The sequence below is a fragment of the Nyctibius grandis genome, chromosome 9, assembly GCF_013368605.1.
Source record: "Nyctibius grandis isolate bNycGra1 chromosome 9, bNycGra1.pri, whole genome shotgun sequence".
Lineage (NCBI taxonomy): Eukaryota > Metazoa > Chordata > Aves > Nyctibiiformes > Nyctibiidae > Nyctibius > Nyctibius grandis.
The window spans coordinates 30,457,500-30,471,019 of record NC_090666.1 but is presented as its reverse complement, the minus strand read 5'-3'; the positions used below and the strand labels follow the sequence as shown (position 1 = coordinate 30,471,019).

The 13,520-nt window shown below is 41.7% G+C and overlaps 1 protein-coding gene across 2 annotated transcripts in view; it reads left to right on the top strand.

The window, feature by feature from the left end:
- ADARB1 (adenosine deaminase RNA specific B1) overlaps positions 1–13,520 on the top strand; it is a 100,500-nt gene that overhangs the window by 66,740 nt on the left and 20,240 nt on the right. For both annotated transcript variants that reach the window (XM_068407733.1, XM_068407734.1), the window contains exons 5-8: positions 4,262–4,376; positions 7,649–7,817; positions 8,355–8,503; positions 9,114–9,282. In XM_068407733.1, coding sequence (XP_068263834.1) covers positions 4,262–4,376; positions 7,649–7,817; positions 8,355–8,503; positions 9,114–9,282 — 602 coding nt within the window. The remainder of the gene's footprint in view (positions 1–4,261; positions 4,377–7,648; positions 7,818–8,354; positions 8,504–9,113; positions 9,283–13,520) is intronic.

The window sequence follows — 13,520 nt, the reverse complement described above, 5'->3', positions numbered from 1 at the left end:
AGGATCACTAGAGATCCAATGAGAACACAAAAGATTGGGAGGTCTTGGGTCAGTTCCCCAGTGAGAGCTGGGTGCAGTCAGCCCACGCAGTGCCCCTGCTCCCGCTGCCTTTTGTTCCACCACGCAGGTGATCACCAGCACTCATCTGGGGTGGCCTGCCAAGGTCTTCCTTTGGATCCAGACAGACCTGAACTTCATCAGCTTTAGAATATTTTAAAACATGGATGGTCAGGGGTGTTCTGCTCAACATATAAATTAACCAAAATCAGTCTGTATGTGTAGAAAAGAAGTGAATTCACCGTAACTTCATCAGAGAAAGGAACAACGCACCCAAAATAGCTTTGAGCTCACGTGCCTTAACGAGCAAACTGTCAGCTATTTTAGGTCTTTCCTTTTTTGAATTACCCAACTTTGAATAATGGTTCAGTGCAGGAGCGCAGGTAGAGAAACCGTGTGTCAGATGTTAGAGCACTCACTGGGAAGGTGAGACATGGGTTCAATTTCTGTTCCGATTAATATTTATTTATATGAAAGGGAGTAGAGTCAGAACGAGAACTGAAAGATCCTTACCCAGGCTGGTCAGTGGCCTGGGCTTGATGTGGAGACAGCTTCAAGTCCTTGGTTTTGAGATGGAGACAGCAAGGACATCATTTTAGGCCAGTAAGTCTTGTTCCCGGTGCTGCAGTGGTCCGTTCATAGCCTGTCTAGCTGCGAGGATTCCATGCTCTTAGTGACTTTTAACTATGTTAATGTAATAGACCGCCTGGGAGAAAAGGATGATTCTTCTCATTTATCAGGTGAGTATTCTTATAAAAGACCAAAACCTTAGTAACTAAATCTGTAGACATTTAATAGTGTTTATTCCTCACCACCCACCTGTTGTCGTGCAACTTGGGTATCAAACAGAATAAAACAATCTTTAATATATCTGCCTGTTTCCTGGCAGTGATATTTCCCTCCCCCCCTACAATTCCTCCTGTATTGTTCGCATCTCCAGCGGTCATTTTTGTCTCGCTTGAGTTCTGCTTAGTCCTTCTTATCAGCCCTCCCCAGTGTCTGGCTTCATGTTCGTTCAACCGTTTTTAGGTTTCCTTGCCAGCAGCTTAGTTCCACGCTGTTTGAGATGCATCCCCATGCCATCCTTCTGTGCCAGCTTACATCCTCCCAGAGGGACTCACTGGGTTGTCACTTGTATACCAACACCACAGTTCCTTCTGCTTTGCTTATTATGTGAAAATAGTAATCTTTTTTGAAAAAGCTAATGGGTCCACCTTGTGTGCGAGCATCCTACCCAACTGCTGTTCCAGTAGCCTTTTTGTCAGCAGTATTGGCAGGTAAGTTGGCCATAGGTTTCTTCCCAGAAACACGTGGCAGTTTTAGTTCCCATATCTTGCTGAGAACCTCCTCAAGCCAGCCCTGGTTCCCCGAGGGAATGGGTGATCATGTGCCTCTGTAGGTCAGTCTCTGTCTGGGGAGGTTGAGGATCTGTGTAGCAAGTTACCAGTGTTCGGTGATCCTGGAAGAAGCATTCCTTTCTGTTCACCCTCGGCAACCGGTTGGTTTTGGTTCAGCATTTTGGAATCACCATTTCTGGTATGTGTTGAACTTCGTGTTTTTGTGTAGCTCAGCACTGGAGAAGACTCCTCCAGTCACCAGTAGTCATGCTCATGTTTTTTCGGAGAAGGGGTGGCCCATATTGTTTATTACCTGGATGGCAAGCCTTTCTGGCAGTCTTTGAAGCCTCTCTTTGTGGATCAGGTCCGTCCCTATTTGGAAAAGTTTGTTTCACTAGTTCTGCAATAGGATATTCCATCATAATGTCATTCAGCACGATTTTACATTGCCTGGTAGCTTGTCGGCTGCCAGCTGTGTTCTCCTGTCCAGCGTGTCATGTTGTAACATGGAGCAGAAAAATATATATATTACAGAAGTTAGAGCATGAAACTTGGGGCTGGGAAGTGGTATCTATAATTATGCAGTGGGGTATGGCTAAAACACTAGAAAGGGGACTCTGTTTCTTGTCCCTGCAGTGATCTGAGCACATGGCTGCAGGGAAGTTAATCATTTAAGCCTTTTGTGTATTAATTTTCCATTTCTAAAACCAGGGTGATAATAAAACTGTTGCTCATTATTTTTCTTTTGTGTATATACCTTAAAGTTCAGCTTTCTGCATTAGGTAACTACTAGCACAATTAAATGCAGATTTCATGCTGACATGGTGCTGTCAGAGCACAGGCTGTAACACAATTTTGGATCCAGCAGCAAAAAGACCTTGTATGAAAATCAGTGCCTGGCCAGAAGTGTTTGGAGCCTCTGAGCAAAACTGCGTTCCTGAAAAATTTCTCAATGTGTTGATAAGTGTTTCTGAGTCACAGTCCATTCACATGCATCAAGAAAATTTGTATTTGCAATGTTGAGAGTCTTCTGACTCTACAAGTTGTGCAATTGCGAAACATTGACCGACATTTGGTGCAGATGTGACCTCAGTCACCACTGACTGCTGGTCGTTGTCTCCAGTCAGATTCTGGAAGAAGCTGTCGAGCTCTGAAACCATGTCCCTTGAGCTTTAATTATTACTTCCTTGGCTGCTAAAGCTTTTCCAGAAGGAAGTTAACCTTGAGAGCTCCTCCACGTTTTTCCTAGGCTGTCGGTTCTCCTGAGCGTTGTTAAGAAAATGGTGGTGAATCAGGCTGGCAGTCTTCAAACCCTCTCTTTCTTTTCTTTCTTTTCTTTGACCCTGGCAGTCTGTTTTTAGAACTGATTGTGTTCAAGGGTTTGTACCATTTCAAATAGGTGCCCCCAGGCTCTGTGTACTAATGCCCATCAGGACTGTTGATTTTCATTGGGCCCTCTGGAGGGGTGAGAGTGGTGATCATCTTCCATTACTGAGAGCCCAAAGACAGTTTATAAGCAGAAGACTCTGATCCTCAAGCCTCCTTTTGGGCTTGATGTAGTTACTTACATGTGTGTTTAGCACCACATTCAATGTTCTTGGGTGTCTTAAGACATCTGCTTGCTGCTGGCAGGTATGACAGAGGACCTGTGTCCTTCTGTTGTGTCAACCTGAGGGCTAGGTCGTTACCCCAGAACATCTCAGATACTGCTGGGTGCCAACACGTGGACAACCAGATCAAGCTCTGTACCCCTGGTGCACCAAGATACGGACCTGAGCTCCCTCCCCGGCTATCCTCTCTGGCTGTTGGTCCCAGAGCTGGTGGAATATGGGTGGGGATGGGCTGCCCCATGTCTCATGCCAGCCTGGGGACTGCTCATCATGCCGGCTACCATGCAACTTGCCTTTCTCAGCTGCTCCCTTGGGAACAACCAGCTGTGCTAGCAATGCTGTGGCATAGATTTCCCTGGTTTTCAGTTTCTTTTCAGGTGAAAATTCAAGAATTTGATTTTGACTCATCTCTTCTAGCTGTTAGGGTTCCAGCTGCCTTAAAAACAGCAGGTGATATTAGCTGCAGTGTTGAACCGAACCGTCGTTCAACAAAAGCGGAACTGGTATTTTGAAGTTTTCCTTAATATTAGAATTTAGGTCCCCTTACAGTCTGAACGGTTTGCTTGCTAACCCTGCTGGCAAGATACAACAAGGCTGTGACTGTTATTGTTCAAGTTCTCCTGAAGGTGAAAGAGATAAATCCTTCCTAATTTTGAGATAGGTTATTTTGGGTTATACATTGACATTTTCTGTTCCTAAATTTGTATATGTCATGTAAAAATAAGAAATAGGAAGCATTTAACTAGTGTTGAAAACAGATTCATTCTTATTTATATAATACTAGATAATGAATTTGATTGTTATCAAAAGTTTGCATGTTGGTTTGAGGAGCCTGGTTTTTGCACGTCAATCTTCTTGTCAGGTCCAATGTTGAGGATCCTGAAATGATGTGTTTTGAGGTTTGAGCACAAAAGCATAGACTTATCTGTCTATCCAGTTGTTCTCCTAAGCCTCAAATGTTCATAACGATCATGAGCATTAGGTTCTTTGATGCTTGGCTTAGGGCTGTCTGACCTTATTTTAACAGACGTGGAGCACACAGAGCTCTGCTTCCGCTTATGAAGAGCTGCGAGTGTTCAACATGCCTGAAAATTGGACCCAGCCACCTCCTTGACATGCTGCTGATTCCTCAACCTCCACTTGTTTAATTTATTGTGTCGAAACATTTAAAAGTGCAAATCTTTATAACCTAATGCTGCTGTAATTTTTAAATTATTTGTTTAATTTCCTAACGTACATTTCTGTGTGATCCTACAGGTTTTAGCTGATGCTGTTGCACGCTTGGTTGTAGATAAATTCAGTGATTTGACAGAAAATTTCACATCTCCACATGCACGTAGAAAAGTCCTTGCTGGAATTGTCATGACAACAGGTAAAGGAAAAAAAAAAGTACTATTTTAACTGCTTAAATACGAGAGCTCTGTTTGCATTCTAGGAAACTATCTTTTTTCAATCCACCAGTATTGAAATATGTTTTTACTGTTTAATCTTCAAGGTGCACTAATATAGCAATTAAATCTTGGTTAAAGATAATTACGGTAAAATTAGACCTGAAAATACTTCTGTTTCCACAGAGTCCCTGTCTTCTGCCTTATTGAGACATCTGAGATAACTCATGGTCTACAAATTCTATGTACCTTTTAAAAGGAATCGTGCAACTTTTTGAAAGTAAATCTAAAATCAGTTTCATCACATCGGTCACACAGATGGCATTCTTGGTTTCTGGCATATTATGTAAGAAATTATGCTGGCTTTCCAAGTTTTTAAGGTTTTGTTGAGTTATTCTTGCGATATTTTATTCTTAGTGCTTTGTGTCTCAGTCATTTTGATAAAAATAATGAAGAAAGCAGCTTATGTTTTGGCAGCTGACACTGGTGTGCATGTACAAGCAGCAATAATATCATGGTTCTCTGATTGCTGGCACGAGATCTGTGCTCTACCAGATCACCTAAAACAGTGAAGTTCTGCCATAAGCTGATCTGCGACCATGCTGCTGCTGAATTTTCCTCAGGCTAAAGTTTATCTTGGTCTTCAATCCATCTGAATCCTTGATGGGACATTCATTTTGGGCCTGTCATGAAATGTCCCCAGTTAGTTGTATGAGTCAGACAGATATCAATGATAAACGTACAGCCTTCCCTTGGTATTTGGGCAACGCCAGCCCTTTCCTCCTACAGGGAAGTTTGCAGGGGCCTCCTCCACAGAGCAGAGAGGTCTGAGGATGCTGGTTAGGGTAGATGATAACTGCATGCTCTAGGGACAGGGGAGTGTGACAAGGGGACAATGTGGCCCAAACTCTGTCACGAGACATCCGTGGTGGGCTGACGCTGGCCAGCAGCCAAACACCCACCCAGCCTCTTGCTCACTGCCCTTTCCTGGGGCATGGGGAGAAAATGGAAGGAGGGCGAGAAGACTCATGGGTAGACAAACGCCATAGCCTCAAATGTCCTCTCTTCCTTTCCCTGATCTCTTACTGCTGAGCACAATGCTTATGGTATGGGATATCCCTTGGTCACTGTCGCTCACCTGTCCCAGCTGTGTTCCCTCCCAGTCTCTTGCCCACCCCCAGCACATTGGCCTTTGGGAGGTTTGGAGAGAAAGCCTTGATGTTCCTCAAGCACTGCTCAGCGACAACATAAACATTGGTGTAGTACCAACACTGTTTTAGCCCCAAATGCAAAACGCTGTGAGGAACATGCTGGAGTTTTAGTTAATATATTCTGTGATATTTAACAAGTTTTTATTGTAATTACAATCCTATGTCCACAATTCCCAGAACAGCCACGTGACCAAAGGATTAAGACTTAATTAATGTGTGAGTACATTTTGATTAACTGAAAAAATAGCTTTACACAGAATTAGAAACCATCTTTGCATGGATATGTGTCTGGGGAACCCCTGGCATTAGATGACCCCATTGTACAGCCTTGTGTTGTAGAGTGCAGCAGCTCCCTGCAGCAGCTCCCTGCTTCTCCTCCATGGGCTTCTCCTCCAACCCCATGGTCAGGAGGGGGAAACTGGGCTCAAGTTGGGTTTTTTTAAGGCCATATATTTCATCAGGAGTGAGTGCTCAAACAGCCCATATCTCAATTACCTTTTTAATTACTCAATTACCCGTTCACTTGCTAATTACTAGCTACACCCCTTATATTAGCACTGCTGTCATGCAGCCAGGTGGCTGTGGAAGGATCCTCAACTCTAGGTGCTTGAGGTAGGTTGAAGGTGTTTTTTCTGCTCTTTCATACTACAGTAACTATTCTGCGGGAGGGAGACAGCAGAAGGCGTTTGGCAGGGCTTGGCCGCTTTCTGCCTCTGCTGCTGAGGCCTCGAGAGCTTCAGAGGAATTAGTATGGCTTGTTGGGGCTTTTTTTGCTGAGTGTTTTGCTAGAGGGATGTAACATTTTGACCTGTCTTTCTGAATTCTTCATGCAGCTGACCTTTTTTTTTTTGATGAGATAAAGACAGTTGTCTGTATAGAAAACACCAAAAATATTTTTTTAATTCTATTGTATGGAATGATTTAGTACCAAGAACTACACTTCTAGAATCATTATACTGCTGATAAGCTTTACATATACTCTTTAAAATACATTACGTAAGATACAAAGTCTTCAGTACTTTTCCACGAATTCTCAGTTCCTGAATTTTCTCGTTTGTCAAAAGTCCATCACAATCCCTCTTTCTGGCCTTGAAGTCTTCAGGCTTGTCCTGGTCACTTATCTCCTCATCCATCTTCTTCTGTACACACAGATGTTTTTACCTTACAATTCTAAGAAAACTTCAGGATATTCTATTAACTATATACCACAATGTAGACCTAAGTTGAGTGGTTTTCTACCTCTATAGTCTCATGCTCTTTTGATAAATGCTTATTTTCTAAGCAATTAAAAATCTTTTGTTATATCTAAACTTCTAAGAAACTACTGATTAACTTGACTGGATTTTAAGCCAGCCCTGGAGGGGGCTATACAAGGGCCCAATGAGCAGCATTGTGGTTGCATTGTGGTTCTCAGAATTTCTGAGCACCTGTGGCTATTGTTTCCTTAACTCTATTCACTATTCTTATAGTCCTTCTATTTATTCTATCTTTATTAATTTTGCTATCTAAGTCTAAACTCTTTGATCTAAACATAAAACAAAGCAAATAATTTATTTTCTTTTACACCTAGTCTTCCCTTTCATGTTGTTGGCTTAATACCCTTCCATAACATGTTGCTGTTTTAATAAATCAGCACCTTTCAGATTTCTAAAGTCGCTGTGGATATCTGCATAGGTGGCCAGGAGGTACATGCTGGAAGCTAGCTGGCTGCCTGGGCCTCAGGAAAAAAGCACAGTCTTCAGAGCTCAGGCTTTAATAACTCTTCCTGAAGCAGCAATTTTTCCCTGCAGGTTTTCCATTTCTAACTTGTCTGAACTCCAACATGAAGAACTCACAAGAACCACAGACCGTACTGGTACAGGGAGGGTATGGCTGAGTGAAGCTTTTGCTTTAAAGAAAGTATAAGAAGAAAAAAACACTTTTTTTTTTTTTTTTTAAAGAAGCAAACAAAGAAAAAGGAGCCTTGTTTGGGTTCTGCAAGAAGACAACTTGCTAGATCATTTGTGATTTTAATAGCATCTTCTTCCTGAAATTTTGTTTTGCAGGTACAGATGTGAAAGATGCCCTGGTAATAAGTGTTTCTACAGGAACAAAATGCATCAATGGTGAATACATGAGTGATCGTGGTCTTGCATTAAATGATTGCCATGCGGAGATTATATCTCGCCGGTGCCTGCTTAAATTTCTGTATACACAACTTGAGCTTTATCTAAGGTAAGCTGGAGGGAAAAGGAAGATGAGCTGATCACATGGAGCTGCAAACATGTCTCTGTAAAACATCTGTCTTAATTATTTCAATGTGAAACACTTGTCCTGTTGCATTAGGATGTTTAATTGAGAACTCAGGCCCTTTGCCCTAAAGTTTGACTTTAACAAAACATGTATTCACTTAGGTGTCAACCGTGAGAGGAGAGGACAGAAAAAAATAATTGGGAATCATTTTGTAAACTGTAAACATGTAAATCAAAATAATCTCAAGTGGGCTAAAGGGTGGTGATGTTTCATTCTGGTAATACGGATGTTTCATTCACTGGTACGTGCCTTAAAGCTCTTGACATCTGGGGATGTGAAAGGCTCTCTATTTCTTGTCTCGATGGTCTTTTAATTTTGTTATTTGTAATAACTCCTAGATTTATACTATACAATTTCCAGACATCCTGTGTTTGTTTTTAATGCCTATTAAGACTGCCCAGCTTATGGTTATTTACGTGTTAATGTCAGTTTTGACTCTAGCTTTATTCTCTGTTTCAGCAATAAAGAAGATCAGCAAAAATCCATTTTTATCAAATCGGAGCGAGGCGGGTTTAAGCTGAAGGAGAATGTGCAGTTTCATCTCTATATCAGCACGTCTCCTTGTGGCGACGCTAGGATTTTCTCACCCCATGAAGCAGCACAAGAGGGTATGACAGCAGCCCTGCTCGAGCAATGGAGTTTAAAAGTGTTGTTTGAGCATGTACAAGCGGCACAGTTAAAATCTAGGTGTCTTCTCTCCTTTTAGTGTAGGTGTGTGTTAGACAAAGATCTCTCCAAAAAAAAAAATCTGATCTGTTCTTCCTGTGTGGTAGAAGTTAAGTATAGACTGATCCACCATGTGGTCTTGAAGAGGCTGAATGCCAGCCGAGATAAGCCAGTGAGTCAGCAACTATTTGTACAGAACTAACCGAACCGTTTCACTGGTCCCATCTTTTAATGGTGGTTGTCTGCCTTGGCCCTTTCTTGATCTCCCCGTTAACTTCATTCGGCTGTAACACGCAGAACAGAATTGAAGAGCTACCTACTGCGTACTGCTCCTCGTGGAAAGCTTGGTTTAATTGCAAGTGTGTTTTAGAAGATGGTATTGGTGAGAGATGTCTGATGCTGTAGCTCATTTGCAAGGAGCAATAGAAATGGTTATGCAAGCCAGCAGTGACACAGGCAAATGCCTTTGATCGCCTCTTCTTATTGTAATGCTATCTGTAAAACACTTTGGGGCTGTTTCTCAGCTGATTGTAAGTGATTTTTGTCATTTAGATCAAGGGGACAGGCATCCAAACCGCAAAGCGAGAGGACAGCTACGGACAAAGATAGAATCTGGGGAAGGGACCATCCCTGTGCGCTCCACTACCACTCTCCAGACGTGGGATGGCGTATTGCAAGGAGAAAGGCTACTCACCATGTCCTGCAGTGACAAGATAGCGAGGTGAGATATCAAATGATTGGTTTCTCTGCTATTGCTTTTTATCACTGAACAAGAAAGGAGGGTTGCATGATACCCGCAATGAGCATGTAGGTTATTGATTGGCTTATTTAATTGCTTAGATGTAGCGTGGGGGGTGGCTGTAACTCCAGTGACAAAGCTCTGATTCTTCACCTGCAATTGATGTCAGACCTTCTGCTGGCTTCAGAGGCAAAGTGAAAGCATTGTCTATTATTCCAGCCACTTCAAGTCATGGCAGCTTTGTTTTGTATTTATATCACTGGGAAAAAACAGAAGAATGTTTTGTTTTTTGGCGTTTTTTTTCCCCATAAAGTAGTATGTAACATTAGCAAAACAGTGCAATAAATGTATTACTTCATTACTTATATTTGGATAACTTCCTCTGATGATATACATCCTTGCCTCATCTTTGGAAATGTTCAAAGTCAGGTTGGACAGAGCAACCTGATCTAGTGAAAGGTGCCCCTGCCCATGGCAGGGAGGTTGGACTAGATGGTCTTTAAAGTTCCCTTCCAACCCAAACCAGTCTGTGATCTATAATATCAAAGATACATACATGTTCCATGGGTAAGTTTAGATTTGTATTATTTTATACAGGGAAAAAGTGTTCCAGTAAAAAAAAATCATAATTGATGGGCACTTTTAATTTTTAACTTTAAAATTATTTTTGTTTTAGTTTAAATATTTTTACTGTAATTAGATGTTTTGTTTCCAATAGTAGTGCTTTTATTTATATTTTATCCAATTCCTTCTTTGTTGTCCTTTTTGACAAAGATTGAAGGACTTTTTTTTTCAAAATAGTAAATGGACAAATACTTACCCCCCCAAAAAATTTAGCAAAAGTATCAGAAGTATGGGAGAGTTGCAACTTAATTTTTTAAATGAGTCTGTGTGTTTTGCAGCCTCTGTGTTCTTGCAAAATAGGTGAGAAAAGCCAAGTTTTTCAGTTGGTGATATTTTAGATATTTTTTTAATTAAAATAGCTCTGCTGTTTTGTCAAGTCCTAGTAAGTCTGATTCAAAATCTATTGTGTTAAGTTGGAACTATTCTTGTGAACTGCGTATGGGAAATCAAAAATCCAGGAGGAAGGTTATGTAATCACTTTTTTCCTCTAGTCTTGTCTCAAGTAATCAGCATCTCTACGGAAGGAAGACATTTTCCTTTAGTTTAAATCCCCTTAACATAAACAGATAGGGCCTTTCAGAAGCTAGGACAGGGGGTTGTTGAAAGATAATTCTACAAAAATGACATTTCAGTTCCTTTTGTAATATTTTCAATAAAATTCACCAAATAAATTCCCCAGCTTCATGCCAGGGACTTCTCCCAACCACGCGACATTGTAATCATGCCACATTCGAGTTCTTTTATCACGTCGTCATTGCTGTTAGTGCAAAGTAAAAAAATGAAGACAGTTGTTGAGCTAGAACACATTTGACTATTTTGTTGATTTTGTGTGATGCAGAACAGAATCCATCTCTCGCTTGCGTAGCTAGCTGTCACCTCTCCTTGGGGCTAATGGGAATAATTTTGTTTGTGCCAGTGAAGGAAGCAAATAGAACCCCTTGACACAGAACAAAGACTGTATGACGGGTAAGGAGGCCCAAATTTTCATATTCTTTTTTTTTCTTTTCTTTTTTTTTTTTTTTTTTTTTTAAATTTCCCTGACACTTATGACCGTGTTTTGTCCATTTACATTTGAAAGAATGCATTGCTTTGTAGTGTCCAGCAGTCGGTCCTCCAGTATGCCTGAGCTCTGTGAATTTCCACTCAGCTTTCCCAAAGGTTCACAGTCTTAACCTGGAAAAGACGTGGATAAATTCAGGGCGCAGGATTGCACAGGCAGGAAAACCCCTTGTATCTGAACAGCCTCATCTGTGTGGATTATGTGTATAATCTGAGCTGTTATTTCCAGCCTCTGAGCCATTTGTTGCAGTGTGCTATATAGCACCCTCCTGAGCCTGGTAGGAACATCCAAGAAAAACTGTGAGGAATATTGAAAGGCCATGAGTGTAATCTCATTTGGGTCAGAAGCGTTAGAACAGGATTATCCTAGTGTGTTAGTGCCTAGTGGCACTGCAATATGGTGTTAGGGTGGTTTCTGTGACCAGAGTAACTGTTTTGGGACATTAATATACATGCATTTGTTTTAAATGTATTCTAACCTTGTTCCATGGTACTTTATGATGTCTATTTTTGTCATTCTCCTTTTGATGTGTTTTTCTGCCCACATTCATTTTAAGTTTTTTGGCTTCAAACAATTACTTAACTTCTCACGAAACATTCCAGTTGTAGCTCATGTCTTGCTGAGAAGAGCAAAATTTTTTTTCACCCCATTTCATTGGTAGGAAGGCTGTAGAAATTGAGAAGAGCTTTAACATTAGGTCGAGTAGTTAAAGGGGAAGTCAGTGGTGCTCTTCTACACTAAAGGAGGGAAAATATTATTTCTGATAACTTTTTGTGTGAAAGAACATCACGTGCCTGTGCACTGGCCTCGTTTTGTGCTTATTCAGAGTGGGAAACCCGAATGGACATTTGTAACTCAATCTTTCTCTTTATTTCCCCAATGGCTTTGTCTTCTTGACCCCACCACCTAGTTTTCCGGGATGGATGAAGTTTCATAAACACATCTTAAAATCCTACGCATGCTCACTGAAGGCTGCATGTTCTGCAGCTATGTCCATGCCCATCCATCTGTATTTGGGTTTGACAGTTATTTCTAAGTGGTATGATTTCTGAATAGAAAGAGCAGTTTTCCTCACCAGTTCTTAACCCGAGTGACAGTGACAGATGTGAATGTATTCACTTTGATATGTGGTGGCTGTGTGATACCTAGGTAAAAAACCTGGGGGAAAGTGGTAGGAAACCACTACCTGAGATTTAGCATCTAAATAACCAGATGTAGCATCATGTAACCTCTCAAACCAGTAACCTGGTGTGCAGCAAATCCAGGCAACACCAGAAAAGCTGGGACTAGTCAGAGCTGCGTGGTTGCCAGCCTAGGTACAGCTACAAGGGAAAACAGATTCTCTTGTCTGTAACTGCAAATCTGACCTCAGGATAAATAAAAAGACGTTTGTGAGAAGTGCTACTGTCAAAGACTCTGGACTTCTTGCACTTATTGATTTATAGTGTGGGCCACTGACCGAGCCACTTGATGTAGAAGAAGCTCTGACTCCGCTCCACATAAAGATGTTGCTGCCTGTTTATTCTGTGGCTTATGAAAGGCGTGGGCTGGTCATAGATACTCAGTTAATCTCTTAAGGAAACAAAGAGAAATCTGATTTAAAATCAGAAAAGAAACCAGATTGCAGTTACAGAGTGAAGTCAGCTCTGCCCATGCGTTCTGCCAGGTGATGAGTAAAGCCCAGCTAGATGGGTGTCCACAGCGGGCAGATCATGACCTGCCCAGTGTGGGTCTGAGTTCAAGTTGAGCAGCAGAAGTGTCCCTGCATATGAATGATAAACCACAGCAAACATGGTTGCAAAGACAGACAAATACTGAGCTACAGAGGTGAAGGCCACCACACAGCTCTGTGGGCATCCCTGGGGATGCTGCTGGCCTCAAACTTGGCAGCTGATCACAGCAGTCTTGGAAACCAGGAACATGCAGGAAAACCCACGGGCGCAGCTACTGCAAACACGAGTGCCTTCTGTTTAGAGCTAGTGGGAGCCCCCGGGTCTGCGGCTTCCAACACCTTCATGGTAAGAAGTAAGTTGCCCCACATCTTGGATGCACAGTGGTCACGGGGAGCTCTTGGTCCGCATTGCAGTTAAAAAGACCTTGAAATCTTGTTTGTGTCGTGGTAAGCCAAGCCTGCCTTTGGGATTGCTCCCTGAGGCAGCTGAGCTGTGCGCCTCTGTCATGGAGGAGGGCAGGAGATGCATGTGAGGAGGCAGAATGCTTTTTGGGGATAGTCCAACATCTTCTCACACGTTGATACCTTCCCTCCCTTGCCATCGGCTGCAAGTAAAAGCTTGTTGCAAACAAAATGCCTACTAAATAATTTTCCTTTGTTCATAGTCATTGCTGTTTATAAATTACATTGATAAGAGCAGCACTTTGAAATGTAAACACTTGCTTTTGTCAGGTTTTGCAGTCTATCATAAATGTAACTTCATTTTTTTCAACAGTAAACTCATTTTGGTAGTTGCAGGAGACTCTTCATTTTCATGCAATGAATTCTGACACACATTGTGCACACTATTGTAAATGCAACGCG